Source organism: Nycticebus coucang, chromosome 13 (assembly GCF_027406575.1).
Source record: "Nycticebus coucang isolate mNycCou1 chromosome 13, mNycCou1.pri, whole genome shotgun sequence".
NCBI classification, from domain to species: domain Eukaryota; kingdom Metazoa; phylum Chordata; class Mammalia; order Primates; family Lorisidae; genus Nycticebus; species Nycticebus coucang.
The window spans coordinates 74,395,237-74,417,046 of NC_069792.1; the positions used below are offsets into that span (position 1 = coordinate 74,395,237).

The 21,810-nt window shown below is 35.6% G+C and overlaps 1 protein-coding gene and 1 non-coding gene across 4 annotated transcripts in view; one reads left to right on the forward strand and one right to left on the reverse strand.

Annotated features, from left to right (window-relative positions):
- CSMD3 (CUB and Sushi multiple domains 3) overlaps nucleotides 1-21,810 on the reverse strand; it is a 1,164,849-nt gene that overhangs the window by 43,269 nt on the left and 1,099,770 nt on the right. For all 3 annotated transcript variants that reach the window (XM_053559351.1, XM_053559349.1, XM_053559348.1), the window contains one exon: nucleotides 17,498-17,674. In XM_053559351.1, the coding sequence (XP_053415326.1) occupies nucleotides 17,498-17,674 (177 nt within the window). The remainder of the gene's footprint in view (nucleotides 1-17,497; nucleotides 17,675-21,810) is intronic.
- LOC128564083 (U6 spliceosomal RNA) lies at nucleotides 19,085-19,191 on the forward strand. Its single transcript, XR_008373971.1, has one exon. It is a non-coding gene; the product is annotated as a U6 spliceosomal RNA (small nuclear RNA).

Here is a 21,810-nt window from a genome sequence, read left to right on the forward strand (position 1 = left end):
AAACAGAGGACTGTTCGGAGCATGGGGTTCCCTCAGGTGCACTGGTCCCTTGCCCATGAGTATAAATGCATATATACCATTATGATGTATTTATGATGCCATCCCAAAACTTTCAAAAGCTTGAGAGAGCTTAGAAAATACAAAAAACGCAAAATAGTCTCTGAGAGTAAAACATAACAAAGATTATATTATACACAAGCCATTCACCAAATAATTATTTTGAAGCATAGAATTTAAGACTGATTTGGACCATGAGTGGGCTAAAAAAAAAGAAAAAAATTAGGTTATCTTTTTATTTTCCGGAGATTAAAAAAACTATGTAGTACGATTGCCTTTTAATCTACTAAATATTTTTATTCATAAAAGAGAGAATAATTTCCCCAGGTAAATCTGGGCAATTTTCAATCCCTACCTCTGCCCTCCATTCTTTTCTCTCTTTAAAATTCATTCGTTCCATTTGGGAGGTCCAGAATTAAGGACTAAGAATGAATGATGGCATGGCAGACTTAACAGCACTTCACTTACACTGTATTATTAATTTGCCATGAAGAATTATGAATGTCAAGATTCCTTTCATGTTATTCTAATTTGTTGAGCTTAAGAAGTTTTCAGATTATGAATAATGACATTTAAATTAAAGAACAATATTCTCGGGCAGGCCACTTGACAGTTATTGGAGTCCTCAGGCAATGTGCTGAAATCAAACTCGAGTGTTTCTGCCTCAGGCCTAATCAGAGTTTTGTATACAGCATGGCTTTTCTTCCTGTGATTATTGATGAGGAAAAGATTGTTTTTCATGATACAACGAATTAGACAGGAAGTCAAATAATCCTGGTTGTTTAACAGAAATCTGTTTTCTTTTTATGTTAAAAAAATTATAACCATTTAAAAAAAGAGCATAAACTTTCAATTTATTTTATTTTATATTTATCAATTCGATGCCTAATTAGGAAGATGAAATTAAAGAGAACACCTACAAATGTTTATTTTTGGTTAGTGCTTTACAGACTGGATTACAATTTTGGCAAGAAGGAACAGCCAGACCAGTCATAGGGCACTTGAGCTGAGACCCAGCCACCAAAAGAAAGGACAGAGGATTTATTTGACAGACACTGAAGAAAGAGTTCTGCATATTGTGGTAGCATCTTGAATGGAATCCCTGGCAACAAAAGCTTCAGAAGGATTTGTCTGGTGATTTGCTAATGAAGCAAAGGCTAGTCAAAGAGGCAGTTTCCAATAGCAACAGTCTTTGTACACAGCACCTGCTCTACAAGTCAATTCATTCACTACCAGCTTATTTTCAGCAATAACAATAAAAAAGCTTTGGGTCTTTTCAAGCAAAACCTTAGAATAGCTACGGAAGATCACCCTGAACTTCGGAGACATCGGTGTATGACAACAGGCTGCTGTGGTTTATTGTAAAAAAAATCTAAGATCACCAAAATCCTTAAACAAATATCACACACAGACATAGACACGCACACATCCATAAACTCCGTAAAGACAAATACTCTGTATGTTATATGCTGATGTATTCTCAGAGCATAATTTAGTACTTGTCTTCTTTTAAGAGAGTAAATATTTGATTAAATATTAAATAAGCAAATGAGTATGTGAAGAAATGATTAAAGCATTCAAATTCTCAAAAATACATAAATGACATTAAGGATTTGAATTTGTTTTGTGGGAAGCTTCTCTTTCTTCTATTATGTGATTGATGCCCATTTAGCATTATTTATGACAAATCTAAGTAAACAACCTTTACACCAACAATAAGACTTAATTTTGGTAATTCCAGTCAATCTAAGCTGCTTCAAACAACTTTCTCTTTTAACTTCTTACATGAATATTATAAATGTGAATTTTTAAATGAAATAAGATGACTTTATTCACCTTCCTTAAAATTATTTATCTTTTATTCAATCTTATGGACATTTTTCCATGTTAATACACATATACATGTAACCTGTTTTTAATGGCATGATATTCCCTATGTAGATATAGTTTCAATATAATTTATGCAACCAAAGTCCTATGGACTGACATTTGGATTATTCTGTTTTTTCCTATTACAGATAACGCAGCCATGCACATGCTTGCTTGGGCATCAGCACACATCTACTCTGCCAGGCTTCTGGCTTCAAGCCCCAAACAGAGTTCTACTGTAGCAAAATGAAGCTCCAAAAAAGATAGCTAAACCGTTCCTATCATCATGCTTCTAATTTCCAAATTCAAAAGTTGGTTTCCTTTTCAGATCTGAGGAAGATAGTGTTTGTCAACCTTAACCTTGACACTATTAATATTTGGAACCAGATAATTCTTAGTCGAGTCTTCTCTGTGCATAGTGGGATATTCAGCAGTGCCCCTAGCAACTACCAGTGAGATTCCAATACCACTCCCTGCCCCTGCACTGTGATAGCCAAATAAATCTTCAGAAATTGCCAGATGTCCCCTGGGAAGCAAAATCCTCCCTGGTTGAGAACCACTGCAGTAAAGGAATAGCTTTCACTCCTTCCCCCAGTTCCATTGGGGATATTCCCTAGCCCTCTCTTGTCTGAGCCTAGGCCAATCTCCCCGAACTATCTTCTACTAGAAAATATCTTTGAGAATTTTAAGATTCTTAACAAAAATCCAGTGAACATCTATGCTGGTCATATGGAACAAAAAGCTTTATCAGCTTGAATTGATCAGTTATGGTGGGCCTGGCCCAAATGAACACAACTTGCCAGACACAGGGTTTGGGACACTGGACATTGTGGAAGCAGAAGTCCTGGATAACAAAAAAAAAAATAAATTGAATTAAATTAAAAAAGGAAAGGAAAGGAAAGGAAAGGAAAGAGAAAAGAAAAGAAAAGAAAAATCATCTAAAACAGTGGTTCTCAACCTTCCTAATGCCACGGCCCTTTAATACAGTTCCTGTGGGTCGTGACCCACAGGTGGAGAACTGCTGATCTAAGAAAACTGGTGAGCACATTTCTTTTTAGGCCTGAAACGTTTGACAAGCCCTGTCCTAGCACTAGTGGTCTTCTCTCCAAAATACCACGTGCACCGAGTATACTGGGGGCTCTAGGTACTGGAGGTGGCTGAGCCTGTTAGACTTTGAAATAAATGGATTTCCATATAATTAAAATCTTAAACTGTTTTGTGCTCACACACAAAAAAATGTATTTTTGAATGAGTAATTAATTGTTCTTAGGTTTTAGATCTCTCTCTCAATCTGAACTTGACAGAAAATAATTTCACCGAAGTATAAAATTAGGGTAATGTTTTGAGCTACCTGGTGTTAGGCAAATATCGTTTTCTTCTAATTTGGTTTAGTGGGTGCTTTCTTATGTTCATAGTTCTTCTGCCAAACTATGCATGATATTTGAATTCATGATCTTGATTTCATGATGCATGTAATCTGGAAAAACCAGTTATCTTGGGGAAGCTTCTCTTTCCAACATTGATAATGGGTATTATAAAAATGTGTCTGCAGTCACTGAATAATTGATAATTGGGAAAAGGGAAGAGTTTTTGCTCATGAAGCATATTTTCAGAAAAAGATTAATTAAATAGCCCATTTCTCAACTCATTGATACTCTGAAGCTAGTTGGATAGTAGTTGTTAGAATTTAGGTGAGTTCAATTTGATCTTTTTACCAGTATCTCTATTATGGCCAGACATGGGAGATTGAAAACATTCTCATTATTAATAAATTACATTTATTCCAGAAAAATTCTGAAAACATTAAGACAGAAAAAGCAAATCACAGCTGACACATTCACATATGTCATTGGACTAGGGTCTTTTTTTTTATATAAAAAAAGAAGTGTGTAATCTTAGTACTCTGGGAGGCCTAAGTAGGAGGATCCCTTGAAGTCAGGAGTTTGAGACCAGCTTGAGCAAGAGCAAGATCCCATCTCAACTAAAAATAGAAAATTAGCCAGGTGTTGTGCTGGATCCCTGTAGTCCTAGCTACTCAGGAGTCTGAGGCAGGAGGATCATTTGAAACTCGGTGTTTGAGGTTTCTGTGAGCTGGGCTGATATCATGGCACTCTAGCCTGAACAACAGAAGAGAGACTCTGTCGCAAAAAATAAATAAAATTAAAAAATGATAGCAATATTTTCTTTATCTAAAAAATATCTGAAAGCAAAACAGAAAAATAACGGTGGATATATAATTGAAATTCTTCAATTAACAAAACCATTTACACAAAACATATTAGTATTGGGCACTCTGGCAGGAACTGAGAAGAAAGAATTCAGTAGGTAAGGTCTCCCCTCTATAATATTTCAAAGCCTAGTAAAGTGTCATTGGTATTCCAAAAATTTTTGCCCTTAAGAATGTCTAACTAGAGTGATTTGTAACTATGCCTTTCATTTTCTTGATTACCTAGCAACAAAACACACATATACACACACTCTACAAAAAAGTGAAAAAATGCAAATAGAAATCAATACTTTAGATAAGTTACAAATCACTCTAGTTAGACATAATGAAGGGCACAAATTTTTGGAATACCAATGATACTTTACTAGGCTTTGAAATATTCTTCTTAGCAAGGTATCCAAAGAATGGAAGAAAAAGTACCCAATGTACTTTTATGCCCTAATTTGAAACTAATTTATAGCTTTCATAGGAAGGCTACAACCCAATCTCAGTACAAGAGTATGAGGAAGGAGACAAGGGAGGGGAAGGGAGGGGGAGGTAGGGTGGAGAGAGGGTGATTGTTGGGTCCACACCTAGGGTGCATCTTGGAAGGGTGCAGGTGAAGTTTACTAAGTGTAGAGTATAAGGGTTTGAACACAATAATTAAGAAAATGCCATGAAGGCTATCTTAACCAGTTCAGTGAAAATATTTCAGGCTGTATATGGAACCAGCACATTGTACCTCATGATTGCATTTGTACACAGCTATGATTTAATTAAAAAAAAAAAAAATACCACTTGCCAGCCTAAAAGGAACTCAACTATGTCTACCAAACCTTGTAAGCAATATATATACATGTGAATAAATAAAAAAAAAGAAATCAATACTTTATAATTATTTTCACTGCACCACTGTAAAATGCTAATTGGTTTAATTATATTAATATTTTAAGGGCTTTATTAATTTTTTAAGGGCCCCTATTTTTTTCACATTGAAATCATCCTATATTGAAACATCTATCAAATCATCAGTATTGTTGATTTTCTCTCTTTCAACTGATATTATTCTAATTCTACCACATCCCCTTAGTCAAAGATTATGTATGAGATTCAACAGTATTCAAGTTCATTTTCTTTGACTTATCACATTAAGATATCTAATTCTTGTAAGATCCGCAAATTTATTATTGAAGTATGTTGTATTTACATTGTATATTTAATGAAAATCATTCATTAAGCAGAGAAGAAATCATGATATCAAGCAAAAGAGATTGTTGAGGAAAACAAATTTTAAAAGTAGCCATTTCATTAAGAAATGATATAATTTTGCCAAACTCAAATTAGTAACTGTAGAGAAAATAGCAAAGTTAGAAAGAAATAGGCTACAAATTACGGAATACTCATTTCCACATGCTTTATCAGTAATGTCCTCTTATTAGATATTTTATCATGTCATAAAAAAATTGCCCATTGTAGTGAAGCTTTAGATTAAAACAAGACAACAAAAAAGAGGAAACATACAAAAGAAGAGACGGACGTAAACACAAGAGCATTGTTTCCTGAGTCAAATAGACTTGGGCTTAAATCTTAGATCCAACACATATTAGTTGTGTTACCATGAAAAAGAAAGTTGTGGGCGGCGCCTGTGGCTCAGTCGGTAAGGTGTCGGCCCCATATACCGAGGGTGGCGGGTTCAAACCCGGCCCCCAGCCAAACTGCAACCAAAAAATAGCCGGGCGTTGTGGTGGGTGCCTGTAGTCCCAGCTACTCGGGAGGCTGAGGCAAGAGAATCGCTTAAGCCCAGGAGTTGGAGGTTGCTGTGAGCTGTGTGAGGCCACGGCACTCTACCAAGGGCCATAAAGTGAGACTCTGTCTCTACAAAAAAAAAAAAAAAAAAGAAAAAGAAAGTTGTGTTTTTTTGCTAAGATACCATTTCTTTAGATATAAAATAGAAAAATATAATAGTATATATCTCTTAGGTTTTTTGTGATAATTAGTGAGAGAATTAAGTACAGCACAGAGCACAAATCCTAACAAATGGTAAACACTCAATGACAGATACCAATACTTTTTAATAGTAGAAATAGTAATCATTAGAATGGAAAAAAAAAGAGAAAGCTTTATTTATTTGATGCTTTGCTTTGAATGCTTGCATTCCCTCAAAATTCATGGTGAGACTTATCTCCCAATGCAACAGTATTCAGAGGCAGAGTCTCTAGAAGTTAGTACCTTATAAAAGGGTTGTAGGGAACTAGATAGCCCTATTTTTCCATTTCATCTTCTTGCACATGAGGACACAGTGTTTACCCCTCTGTCATGTGAGGACACAACTATAAAGTGCCATCTAAGAAGCAGACAGTAGCCCTCACCAGACACAGAATCTAGTGGCACCCTAACCTTGGACCTCCAACCTTCAGAATTCTGAGAAATAAACCTCTGTTTTTTAAAAATTACCCAATCTTAGCTGGGCACAGTGGCTCACACCTGTAATCTCAGCACTTGGAAGGCCAAGGCGGGTGGATTGACTGAACTCACAGGTTCAAGACCAGCCTGAGCCAGAGTGAGACCTCATCTCTAAAAATTGCTGGGCTTTGTGGCAGGTGCCTATAATCCCAGATACTTGGGAGGCCGAGGCAAGAGAATTGCTTGAGTCCAAGAGTTTGAGGTTGCTGTGAGCTATGACACCATGGCATTCTACCAAGGGTGATGATGCACTGTCTCAAAAAATAAAAATAAAATAGAATAAAAATTACCCAATCTCTGGTATTTTGTTATAGAAGCACAAATGAACATTTGGGTTTTAAAAAAAAATTGTTATCAGGATCTTGGTTTAAAGTAGTTTACATTTTTTCCATGTCTAATTTATTTCAGATTCACATGTATGTCCTCCCATATTGTCACTGTAAAAAATAATTTCTACAGGTACAGTGAGTGGAGGCAGACCGGCTCCGCTAGCTCCTCTCCACTTTCCCACAGAGAAACCCTGACTGGCTGATGAGGGAGCCACACACACACCCTCACTCCCTGCGAGCCCGCGAGGTCACTATCATATGACAAAGGCTTTGCTGCAGTTCATCCTCCTCCCTGTGTACTTTCCATTTGTTTTCCTGGGAAATAAAACTGAAGCTTCTGGACCTCCAGAAGAGTTGCACCAGGACCCGTGATCAGCAACCTCCCAGACGTCTGAAAGAGTTGCGCCAGAAACCGCCATCTGCACCCTCCCAGACCTCTGGAACAGCTGCGCTGGGACCCACAATCGGCACCCGCCTGGACCTCCAGAAAGAGCTGTGCCAGTACACGTGATCGGCACCCTCCCGGACCTCCCAAAGAGCTGCACCTGCCCGGACCCGGGCAAGAGCTGCACTGGGACCCGCTACCCCAGCCACCGCACCTCTGAACACCCTGACCAGGAACTCCGGGAGCCGCCAACACCATGTCCTCCATCCCGAACCCTTCATTCCTCCACACCGGTCTGCCCATCTGGCCAAGGACTCTGGCAGCCATGTGCCCTCCGGAGCCCTCCCTACCTCTGCGCAGAGCCCTTCTGGCCAGAGATGCAGGAGCCTTGGGCCCTCTGTGCCAAAGTCACTGGGCGCCAGGCACTCCCAAAACCGTGTGGACCACTCCCCTCCCTGTTGCTATATCTGGGTGTGTCACACTCAGGAGGTGCTCCCATAACCAGAACTCCCTGGCTGGTGCAGCCACAGAAGAGCTACACAGGGTCACTTCCTACAAATATCCAGCAACAATAGAGTGATCCCACTAGGGTCTAATCTTGGAGAGACACCTCCCCAACTCTGAGGACTGCCAGAGGCAATGGTGAAAAACAATCATGAGGCGAAATCAAGGGAAAAACTCTGGAAATATGAATAATCAGAGTAGATCAACTCCCGTAAGGATCAATGGGGCAGACACAGCAAAAGATCCCATGCACAAATAGCTGAGATGTCAGAAATCGAATTCAGAATCTAGATAGCAAATAAGATTGAATTAGAATTCCAAGCAGTAACCCAAAAGATGTCTCCAGAATTCAATGAATTCCAAGACCAAATGACCAAAGATTTTGACACATTGAGACAAGAATTTTCAGCCCTCAAAGATCTGAGAATCACAGTAGAATCCCTCAGTAACAGAATGGAGCAAGCAGAAGAAAGGATTTCTGACATTGAATACAAAGATTTTGAATGCTCCCAAACTCTCAGAGAGGAAGAGAAATGGAGGGCAAAAACAGATCATTCTCTCAGAGAGCTCTGGGATAATTCTAAGAAAATCAATATTCATCTTGTAGGGATCCCCAAAAGCGATGAAGTGGCTTCACAAGGCACAGAGTCTCTTCTTCATGAGATTATGAAAGAGAACTTTCCAGACATGCCAAGAGATTCTGAAATTCAGATAGCAGACAGTTTCAGAACTCCACACAACTCAACCTGAATAAGACATCCCCCAGACACATCATAATCAATTTCACTAAAGTTAATATGAAGGAAAAAATTCTGAAAGCAGCCAGACGAAAGAAAGCCATCACCTACAAGGGGAAGAACATTAGAATAACTGCAGATCTCTCCACTGAAACCTTTCAAGCTAGAAGAGGATGGTCATCAACTTTTGATCTCCTAAACAAAATAACTTTCAACCCAGGATCCTGTACCCAGCTAAACTGAGTTTCATTTCTGATGGAGAAATTAAATACTTCAATGACATTCACATGTTGAAGAAATTTGCCACAACTAAACCAGCTCTCCAGGATATTCTCAGACCTATCCTCCATAGAGACCAGTGTAATCCTCCACCACAAAAGTAAACACACCCAGAAAATTTTGATCAAATTCCAACCTCTACAGTCACAAAAGGATTAAAAATGTCCACTGGACTCTTAAAAGGCTTATCAACATACTCAATTAATGTGAATGGTTTAAATCATCCTCTAAAGAGGCACAGGTTGGTTGACTGGATACAAAAACTCAAGCCAGATATCTGCTGCATACAAGAATCGCATATTACATTAAAAGACAAATATAGACTCAAGGTGAAGAGATGGTCATCTATACTCCAGGCCAATGGAAAACAGAAAAAAGCAGGCATTGCAATCCTATTCGCAGATGCAATAGGCTTTAAACCAACCAAAATAAGGAAGGATAAGGATGGACACTTTATATTTGTTAAAGGTAATAATATGATGATATTTCAATTATTAATATTTATGCACCCAAACAGAACGCACCTCATTTTATAAGAGAAACTCTAACAGACATGAGCAACTTGATTTCCACCAGTTCCATAGTAGCTGGAGATTTTAACACCCCTTTAGCAGTGCTGGATAGATCCTCCAAAAAGAAGCTAAGCAAATACATCTCAGATTTAAACTTAATCATTCAACATCTGGACTTAACAGACATCTATAGAACATTTCATCCCAACAAAACTGAATACACATTCTTCTCATCAGCCCACGGAACATACTCCAAAATCGACCACATCCTAGGCCACAAATCTAACCTCAGAAAATTAAAAAAAATAGAAATATTCCTTGCATCTTCTCAGACCATCATGGAATAAAAGTTGAACTCAATAACAACAGGAATCTTCATACCCATACAAAAACATGGAAGCTAAATAACCTTATGCTCATGGATAGATGGGTTATAGATGAGATTAAGAAGGAAATCACCAAACTTTGGAACAAAACTACAATGAAGACACAAATTATCAGAACCTCTGGGATACTGCAAAGGCAGTCCTAAGAGGGAAATTTATAGTACTGTGAGCCTTCCTCAAGGAAACAGAAAGAGAGGAAATTAATAACTTACTTCTCAATCAACTGGAGAAGGAAGAACATTCCAACCCCAAACCCAGCAGAAGAAAAGAAATAACCAAAATCAGAGCAGAATTAAATGAAATTGAAAACAAAAGAATTATACAACAGATCAATAAATCCAAAAGTTGGTTTTTTGAAAAGGTCAATAAAATAGATAAACCTTTGGCCAACCTAACCAGGAAAAAAAGAATAAAATCTCTAATTTCATCAATCAGAAATGGTAAAGATGAAATAACAACAGACCCCTCAGAAATTCAAAAAATCCTTAATGAATATTACAAGAAACTTTACTGTCAGAAATATGAAAATATGAAAGAAATCGACCAATACTTGGAAGTACGCCACCTACCAAGACTTTGCCAGAACAAAGAGGAAATGCTGAACAGGCCTGTATCAAGTTCTGAAATAACATCAACTATACAAAATCTCCCTAAAAAGAAAAGCCCAGGACCATATGGCTTTACATCAGAATTCTACCAAACCTTTAAAGAAGAACTAGTACCTATATTACTAAACCTCTTCCAAAATATAGAAAAAGAAGGAATACTACCCAACACATTCTACGAAGCAAACATCACCTTGATCCCTAAACCAGGGAAAGACCCAACCAGAAAACAAAATTATAGACCAATATTACTAATGAATATTGATGCAAAAATACTCAGTAAGATCCTAACAAACAGAATCCAACAACACATTAAACAAGTTATACACCATGCCCATGTGGGATTTATCCTAGGGTCTCAAGGCTGGTTCAATACATATAATTTATAAATGTAATTCAGCCATAAACAAACTAAAAAAATAAAGACCATATGATTCTCTCAATTGATGCAGAAAAAGATTTTGATAATATCCAGCATCCTTTCATGATCAGAACACTTAAGAAAATTGGTATAGAAGGGACATTTCTTAAACTAATAGAGGCCATCTATAGCAAACCCACAGCCAATATAGTATTGAATGGAGTTAAATTGAAATAATTTCCACTTAGATCAGGAACCAGGCAAGGTTTCCCATTGTCTCCATTGCTCTTTAACATTGTAATGAAAGTTTTAGCCATTGCAATTAGGGAAGAAAAGGCGATCCAGGATATCCACATAGGGTCAGAAGAGATCAAACTTTCACTTTTCGCAGATGATATGATCGTATATCTGGAAAACACTAGGGATTCTACTTCAAAACTTTTAGAAGTGATCAAGGAATACAGCAATGTCTCAGGCTACAAAATCAACACCCATAAATCTGTAGCCTGTATATATACTAACAATAGCCAAGCCGAAAAAACAGTCAAGGACTCTATTCCTTTCACAGTAGTGCCAAAAAAGATGAAATATTGGGGAGTTTATCTAACAAAGGACGTGAAAGATCTCTATAAAGAGAACTATGAAACTTTAAGAAAAGAAATAGCTGAAGATGTTAACAAATGGAAAAACATACCATGCTCAGGGCTGGGAAGAATCAATATTGTTAAAATGTCTATACTACCCAACATTGTTGAAGTGTCTATACTACCCAAAGCAATATATAATTTTAATGCAATTCCTATCAAAGCTCCATTGTCATATTTTAAAGATCTTGAAAAAATTATACTTCATTTTATATGGAATCAGAAAAAACCTTGAATAACCAAAACATTACTCAGAAATAAAAACAAAGCAAATGGTGCTGGGTGAACTGGCTGGCTATCTGTAAAAGATGAAACTGGACCCACACCTTTCACCATTAACTAAGATAGACTCTCACTGGATAAAAGATTGAAACTTAAGACATGAAACTATAAAAATACTTGAAGAAAGTACAGGGAAAACACTTGAAGGAATCGGAATGGGTGAATATTTTATGAGGAGGACTCCCCAGGCAATTGAAGCACTATCAAAAATACACTACTGGGACCTGATCAAACTAAAAAGCTTCTGCACAGCCAAGAACATAGTAAGTAAAGCAAGCAGACAGCCCTCAGAATGGGAGAAAATATTTGCAGGTTATACCTCCGATAAAGGTCTAATAACCAGAATCCACAGAGAACTCAAACATATTAGCAAGAAAAGAACAAGTGATCCCATCTCAGGGTGGGCAAAGGACTTGAAGAGAAACTTCTCTAAAGAAGACAGATGCACGATCTACAGACACATGAAAAAAAAACTCATCATCCTTAATCATCAGAGAAATGCAAATCAAAAATACTTTTGAGATATCACCTAACCCCAGTAAGAGTAGCCCACATAACAAAAATCCCCAAACCAGAGATGTTGCATGGATGTGGAGAAAAGCTTACACTTCTACACTGCTGGTGGGAATGCACACTAATACGTTCCTTTTTGAAGGATGTTTGGAGACTACTTAGAGATCTAAAAATAGACCTGCCATTTGATCCTATAATTCCTTTACTAGGTATATACGCAGAAGACCAAAAGTCACAATATAACAAAGACATCTGTACCAGAATGTTTATTGTAGCCCAATTCATAATTGCTAACTCATGGAAGAAGCCCAAGTGTCCATCAACCCACGAATGGACTAGCAACTGTTGTACATGTATACCATGGACTATTATGCAGCCTTAAAGAAAGATGGAGACTTTACCTCTTTCATGTTTATATGGAATGGAGCTGGAACATACTCTTCTTAGCAAAGTATCTCAAGAATGGAAGAAAAGGTATCCAATGTACTCAGCTCTACTATGAAGCTAATTTATAGCTTTCACATGAAGGCTATAACCCAACTATAGCTCAAGAATATGAGGAAAGGGCCAAGGGAGGGGGGGTGTTAGGGTAGAGGGTGTGTAATGGGTGGGGCCACACCTACGGTGCATCTTAGAATGGGTACAGGCGAAACCTATTAAATGCAGAATACAAATGTCTACATAGAATAACTAAGAAAATGCCATGAAGGCTATGTTGAACAGTTTGATGAGAATATTTCATATTGTATATGAAATCAGCACATTGTACCCCTTGATTGTACAAATGTACACAGTTCTGATTTAACAATAAAAACAAATCAAAAAAAAAAGGAAAGAAAGTTAAGAAACTGTAAAAGAAAAAACAAAAAACAGTGGGACAAAAAATGCGTGTGAATGTGGGTACATATACATAGAAATATTTTATAATATGCTTGGAATTTTTCTTAAGTTTGATATCATTCTGAAATAAAAAGTTTTTCAAAAAGTAAAAAAAAAAACAAACAAAAAACCCCCTGAAGCTTCTGGAATGGAATAACTGAGATCATAAAAAGAACATACAAGGTTGTATATTTTTTAAAGGAACAATTAAATAAAAGGCCAATAATTAAAAACAAATAATAATTTCTACAAAGGCAATTACATTAAATCAAAATGTATTAAAAATACATTTTTACTTGGATTTAACCTTTTTGGTATGTATAGGAAACATCTAAGTTGAATGGGAAATTTCAGCCATTTATGTCATAGAAATTATTGTTTAGCACTGAGCTGTACCCATGGTAGGCAGTTCTTTAAATTCTTTATAGAATTTTAGTTTGTTTTAATAGCAACTGAAACCTCTCTCTTTGCTTCTTCTTTGGGGGATGTTTTTCTTTTTGCTTTTTGGTTTGAGTTTCTACAAGATAGTAGCTTTTTGTTTTTGCTTATAGAGTAAATAAACTGTCACAAAATTTTAGGTTTTAGTCTAATAGCAATTTATAATTGAAAAGCTGACACTTGAAATAGTTTATTTAGCACACTATTTCTCTTTGAATAACTGACATAAACTTTCTTTATATTTTCAATATGATGTATATAACCACTTTTTCTTGAATTGAATGAATTTTCGCTTGATTATAAATTCATAAGGAAAAATAGAGGCCTTTCAATAAAAAAACCAATGTAATTCTCAATCACAAGAATTATAATGTTTATTTGTTTATCTTTGCTAAAATTGGAAAAGATTTTTAAATAAAAGATTCAAGTGTTTACCCATGAATAAATGAAATAATTATTAGTTGGAAAAAAATGATTATATTAATTAGCCCATTTCTTTTACTCTGAATATTCTCATTTAATTTTCTTTGATCACTATATATTGAAAACATACTATATGAAATTGGACAACTAAGTTTGCAAACTCATCCTAGAAAAAGTTCTACATACTTCACTGCTGAACACCACCATGGTCACCTTTGAGGTACTCTCCTTGGGAAGCTATGCACCTAGTCCAAGCTATGCGCCTAGTCCATCCACCCATATAAGCAATTTTGGAACCCTTTTTCTAGAATGTTCATCAGGGTCATTGTCCTACACAACTGACAATTAAATTGGAAAACTCTTCCTAGACAAAGTGCTACATACCTCATTGCTGAATATCACGACAGTCACCAGAGGGCCAAGGAGAGTTCTTTGAAGGTTAGCCCAGTGTCGTACATTTATATAATAGACCCAAGTTAGAAATATTGAAAATCGACATTTGGAGACAGAAATATAGGATTGTGGTCCCCCTTAAGGTGATCTTGAGTAGTGTATCTCTCAGCCTGGACCTCTCCGTTTGTCTTAGATTTAATCATATGTCTCAACAGAATGATGCTAGACCCAGAGGGACAAGTCTTATGCTATGACTATTGATTGTATGTCTCACGCTTGTGTTGACCGCCTTCTATAGAGTGCTAAGGGCAAGGACTGATACACTTTGCAGCAAGCAGCCCCCCCCCCTCAGTGATTGCCCATTTGAGAAAGAGTAGTCCCCATCAGGTGTGCTCAGATTCACAATTACAAAGCAGACAGCTCCCTGGGAACCTTTGGAAGGCTTTGGGTGCTGCTGCTGCTGCCTATGTGTCTTCTACGAACAAGATCCTGACCTTCAAAGCTATGGGAAAACAACACCTGTGTCAGCCTGTGGCACAGTTATAGGCTTAATTCAAATCTGACTTAATCCTGGAGTCCCTAACCCAATAAAGTGACAAATACCAGTGCTACAACGAGAGACTTCTAACACTGAAAATATTGATTTGAAACCTCTGGAGTAAGAAACTTAAAAATATGGACAAAGTAGACAACCATTATTCCCCTGAAGTATATCCAGTAGCCATATCCCTCACCTCCTCCTCTAAAAAAAAGTCTAGACACAAGAAAAAGAAAGAAAAACTGAAATAAAGATCAATGAGATTCAATTGGAAATACAAAATTTACTAAAATATAGTAGAACCTCCATAGTTTATCACCTCCCTACATTGACCACCTCCTTAAGTTAACCTAATTTTCACAGACCGACATGCACCACATGTACGTATCAGTACAGAGTCCTAGTTCCTTCTGTGGACCACCTCTGTATGTTAACCAGCTTGTATAGTCTCTTGGGTGGTCTACTTACAGAGGTTCTTTCCTATAATTTATTCAACAGAAAGATAAAAGGCACTGGTTGGCTTTTATAGCTTTAAAACATAGGCTTAAATTAAATGCAACATCTCCTGACATGCATCTCTCAAAAAATCTTCATGGTCTTAGTAGATACTGGGACTTAAATTACAGTTGTACCCATTGAATATACATAAGGTACATCCTGTACTTCAGGGAAGTTACCAAACACAAAGCAGAAGACCAACGTGTGTATCTCACCTTAAACACTGGACTATTTTCTTGCCTAAATTCCCTTTGGCCATAGTCTCCAGTGTCCTAAAATTTCTCATATTGGCACTCTGAACCAATTGGTAATAAATTAAAATTAATATTTGGCACTTAAAATCAGATTGATAAAACAGAACCCCAGGGAACTTCCCTCCGAATTATAATAGTTAATATAGCCCAAATATAGATGAAAACAAGGTCCACAGTACTTAAGAACCATCACATAAAACCTATTTCAGGAGGTAAAAAAATTCCTACTGACTTTCCCTTCAGTAGGCCAATTTGTTTAATGATAGAACCTGATGAAAAGGAACGGCATTGAAACGTGCATTATCATTCCCTAAAAGTCAGGGCTGTCCAGATTAAGACTCTCATACTCAGTACCACTGAAATTGCTGCCTTAATCAATAACTGGAAAATATTTTGCTATTACAGATTTGGCTAATATGTTCTATTCAATGTTTATTTCAACAGCCTTGCAGTCATAGTTCGCTGTCAGTTTCACATGGTATATCTTACTAGCCCTGTCATCACACTCAAACTTGGTAGGCAAGACGTTAACTACAGCTCATTTTCTCCAGGAATGCAGGTATGCCATTACCTTCATAGTGCCCTTTTCTGAGTATATTCATTTCAACCATTCATTCAGGAAATACAAATACAAATGAGTTCAAACAAAAATGGGTGGCTATATGATGGATCATGGCTTCTCATATAGTGCAATGCAGTACCCTCTCAGATAAAATCCTGAGAATTATTTGGTCAGTTAAGTGGCATTCTGTGGCTGACACAATCGAGACACAACTGTTGACCTTCTCACCGACACAACACTGAAAGGCCAGTGCTTTTTTGAGTCCTGGAAGCAACATATTCCTGATGTATAAAATTTTACTTAAGCCTATTTATGTTGTTATTCCCAAATTGGTCCACTTTTAATGAGACCACCCCCCCCCAGCAGAAGTATCTATACTATACTTGGTTGGAATTGCAATCAAAAGACACCCCCTAATACTCTCCATCTCCTTTGCTATTGAGGCTTAGCATCCCCTTCTCAGGACTCCTACAGTCTCTGGACCCATTCTAAACAACACTTGGAAATTTTTTTAAAATTATAATTTGTAGTACATAATACCATGGAAGTTCTTTTTCTTTGTTTTAAAAATAGATTTACTTTCTAGGACAGTCTTAAGTTCACAGAAAACTTAAGCAGAAAGTGTAGAGAATTTCCACGTACTCTCCACGCCCAGGAAGGCAAACTTCCCCTGCTATCAACATTCCACACTTCACTGGTTAAGTATTTGACAATTGATAAATATACACTGACACAAGCCCTTCTTAATAAACATAGGCAACAACAATTGTCCAATTTTTGTATGATTGGTTAAATTTTATTCTACACATAGGCATTAATTTATATAATTAAAATATTTTAAATACATCTTTCAAAAATTTCAAGTGGGCAGTTTAATTATAAGGCAGAATCTCTAGCATGCCATACATTTTTAACATATCAAAAGAGCAAAGCAGCAATCAGAACTTTCTATAATAGTGCAAGAAGTCATAATAATAAGTATGTCTTTTTAAAAATCAATTTGGTTATTGATTTTATTAGATTGACAAAAATAAAACCTTTGTATTTTTAATATTGATCACACTTGTAGGTCCTCTTAACATTTGTTGAATTATATTTAATAGTACTGATTTTCTTTGGTCCCTCTTTCCTCTGCTAGCTAATACAGGTTCTTGACAAGCTGACTGACTCTTAAAGTCACTAGTGTATACTCTAATTGTAATACTACTAACATCCTTTAAAATAATAAATAACTGCTACCATCCTTTAATCTGAAGGGCAATATAAATATTCTAAACCTTACATGGTTTTATTCATTACCAAATACCCCCCACACATACTCATATACTTACAAATACTTTCATGTAACTGATGATTTTTAAATATTAAGAAAAGACTTACTTGTACAGTTAGGCACAGTTCCAGACCATGTTCCATTGGCTGTGCACTGTCTAACTGAAGGTCCAGAGAGGATGTATCCCTCCATGCAGGAATAGATGACGGAACTAGCAAACGTTATGCCATCAATTCGAAAGACTTTCCCATTGGCTGTTGTGCCTGGATTACCACACTGTACAGCTGCAAAGCAAAATGTTTAAGAGTGTATATATAAAAATAACACAATTAGAAAAACTTTCCCCCAAAGTTACTAACTAAATGATTCTTTCAAATTATTCAAAGATGCAATAAAAATTTCTAAAATGAATAGTGAACTCTTTTAAGTAGTTGAAACTCAAAAGGAATTCATATTGATTTTATTGAACTTAATTACTGGAATGAAAATCATATTACAGATTTTATATGGCTTTTGTTAGTAGATTCAGTAAAAGCTTTACAAAGTAAAGTAATTACTCAAAGAGTACTGTATTGCCTTCAGTATCACAAAATCTTTCAGAGAAGGATTATACAAATCTCTGGCTAAAAAGAAATTTATTTAAAACTGGAAGATAATGTAACAATAATAAAATGTAATTGAGATTTACGATATTTATACTTCTAAGAGGACAAATATATAATCTAAATATTATGAGCATTCATGCGTATTTTTATTTACGCACACCTTTATGTGGAACTCATTTGCCTTAAAGTTTATTTCTAGACCAAGGATTACTAAAAATAAAATGTGTACAAAGTAACAAAATTCTAGTGATGGTTTTTATTAAGGTTTCAATAGATACTAATCAGGTGTCACAAAAACAAATGACTTTTATGACTAAATATAATATTATATATCGTGTTTAACTATTTTCCATTGATTCCATAGTTAATTGTTTATGTCTTAAAAGCCATCCTGTATGAAATGTAATACCGAATTTTGTTGTAATATTGTTAGAGGAGGAGACTAGAAGACAAGGCAGAAACCCTATGCAAGGGCTTAAAGATTGGATGCTGGCCTTAAACAAACCAAAGGCAAGAACCAGCTTCAATTGGCTTGTCAGCTACCTCTGTTACCTTACAAGAGCATTGGCTAATTAGGTGTCATTTCTCTGCTCTTAAAATCACCAAGACAACCACATAGAGTATGATAATGAGAGCAAACCCAATTCTAGGAATGATTGCAAAAATTCTTAGTAAAAGCCAACCCCTTGGCCTTGAATATTCCTCTTCTCGATTAGTAAAGCAAGGAAAGGTCTAAAGCCACCTCTCAGGGGGTCCTGCCTGCTCTCTTCCCTGGGAGTGTGCTGACACTTTCATAAAAAGCTGTTGCTAGTTTGGCTTACCTGGTGCATTCTGAAACAAATGACCTTTATGATTAACTATAATATTATATATCATGTTTAACTATGTTATCTAAGTAACAATCACCAACAACATGGAGAAGCCTCCACTTGAAGTATAATTATAATTTCAGAGCGTGCCATGTATTTCCCTGGTGCATCTTATATGTTTCATTGGGCCTGTCACTGCAGTGGTGCTATATGTGTGTGCATATGTCTATGTAGATAAGGTTACTTATTTTATATAGCTAAAAAAAAAAATCAAACTCTAATGCTCACTTCAGCAGCACATATACTAAAATTGGAATGATACAGAGAAGATTAGCATGGCCCCTGCGCAAGGATAACATGCAAATTCATGATGCATTCCATATTTTTGTGAAAAAAAATCAAACTGTAGATAATATTTTCAGCAGAACCTATGATATGATATAGCAGACATTTTACCTGTTGTCAAGCACAATTATTCTCATCTACATGAATTAGTACCTGCTTAAAATGAAACATTGGTCATCTTTATTTGTTATGTATCATAATCATCCATAGCTTAGACACGATGGAGTTTGGAAAGTGCCATCTGTGTTTTAAAATATAATTTGAATTTTGAAATAGGGACCCATACTCAGTCATATTTCGTTATAATAAAAATCAAGAACATCTTTAATCAGAATAATTCAAGATGTGGTCAAGTCATATGGTACACACATTTTGACAATTTTTATTTATTTATGATATAATGTATATCTTAAGTATCCCTTAATCTCAGCTCTTTTCTTTTATTCCTCCACACCTAATACACAAGGCTTTTCTTTTTTTTTTTTTTTGTAGAGACAGAGTCTCACTGTACGGCCCTCGGTAGAGTGCCGTGGTGTCACACAGCTCACAGCAACCTCTAACTCTTGGGCTTCCGGAATTCTCTTGCCTCAGCCTCCCGAGTAGCTGGGACTACAGGCTTTTCTTATCTAGAATAACTTTATTTGAACGAAACACAAATAAAATTAACTAAAACTAGAAAATGATGTGAGTCATCTCTCATGAGTCTTTATTATATAATGTAAATCGTTAGTATCCCTTAATCTTGGCTTAAAGCATGGTGGACACAACGAAGAGAAGTAGCAATTACTTCACCTCTGTAATACTATCATTTGCGAAAAAAGAGATTTATTATTTGCCTGGGAATACATCTGCATTTACATTTCGTACTAGAGGACAAAGCCATCTCCTTTCGCCAGGCATCTTCCGGCAGTCAAATCACCTACTTTACTAAAAATGATAGTTGTCATTCATTTAGCACTTACTGTGAGACAGCCAGAACTTTTTCAGGGCTATTCAATCCTCACAATAATGCCATGAATTAGTATTAATAACACCACCATTTCTTGTTAGAAAGCTGAGGCACAAAGAGATTAAGTAACTTGCTCAAGGTCACAAAGCGAGGCAGTGTTAGAGTGGTAAGGCAATACAAGTTCCTGGATATGATTCTGATGGCATATAATAAAAGCATTGGATCATATTTAGGCTGGCATATAGATTTAAACATAATACATTTTTGCTAATTGAATGCTTTACATGAAGTGTATTTTGTATGTTTACATTTCTTTTGTTGCTAGTGATTTTAAAATCACTGTACTATTTTTATCAAAATAATAGCCATTTCTAAAATGATAAAAAATAAAATATAAAGGACAAAGATTGTTTTTAAATTCACCATTAAGACATAACATTTGATAAAATATATATGCATATATATGAAATTAATCATTCAACCTTTATTTCAGGCATTGTACTAGGCATAGACTATACAATAGAAAAATAGTAAAAAATAGAACCATATTATGCCTTCTAATTCTAATTCTCTCATTTAGCACTACTATTAGGGCATGGTTCTATAATGAAGACTAGTAACTGGATGGTTTTCTACTATGGTCGTTAAAATTCATATTTACTAACCAATGCCTTATTTTAAAAATAAGTCTGGTTTAGTTTTGTTGTGGTATCATTTTGGTTGTAAAATACTCCAGTTTACATGCACAATTACTTTCATTGGTTCCCATTTTTTAAATATAAATATCTTAAAGAGGAATTTCTGAATCCCTCTTTAAGGAATTTTTAAGTAGTGTGACTATAATTAACAACAATGTATTGTACAGTTCAAAAGACATATATTTGATGACTTGAAATATTCTTAAAGAAATGAAAAGTACTCATGGTGATGGGTATCTCAAAACCCTGACTTGATCATTAACATTCTGCATGTAACAAAATGTCTCATATACTCCATTAATATGTATTATGTAAGGATAATAAGCAAATACTTTAAAATTGCTTGAAGGGTATTGCCACAGGCACACTCATTATAGTGTATTATAACAATGTGCAAAAATTAGCTTGTTCTCAGACATCCTTACGGGACCATTTACCATCATTTAAAAAAAAATGCAGAAGTTTGTTAAAAATAATACATTATTTAAATTTATACTTCCACATTTATGATTTAAATTAAGTCACTACAACATGTTATTTTGTATTTTTATTATTATATACACTTTTTGCTTCACATTCTGGGAAAGCTTTTATGTATTATTGTGAATTATTAAAATTATTAATAACAAGATAAAATAGCTGGAATAAAGAAAATAACATTTACTGCTAATTTCATAACTGTTGTGCTATCTTTGTTTGCATACTTCCTTCTATACTTTCTTTCAAATGAATATAATTTCCCATGATTCTAATAAAGTACGTAATTTTAAATCTTATGTCTTACTAAATTTTATATGATATACAATTTCTCATTCACGCTACTCTTTCAATTATGTAAACATGCAATTGCTTATGATTTTTTTATGTAATAATGTTATAAAATATCGGTAGTTATAAATTATTAGAAATAAAAATGCATTCTTATGATTATGTGTTTGCATTAGTTATATTTATTTTCTTTAACCAATTTCTTAGAAGTGAAGTAATAAATTGAACCTATAGCTATACCCTATG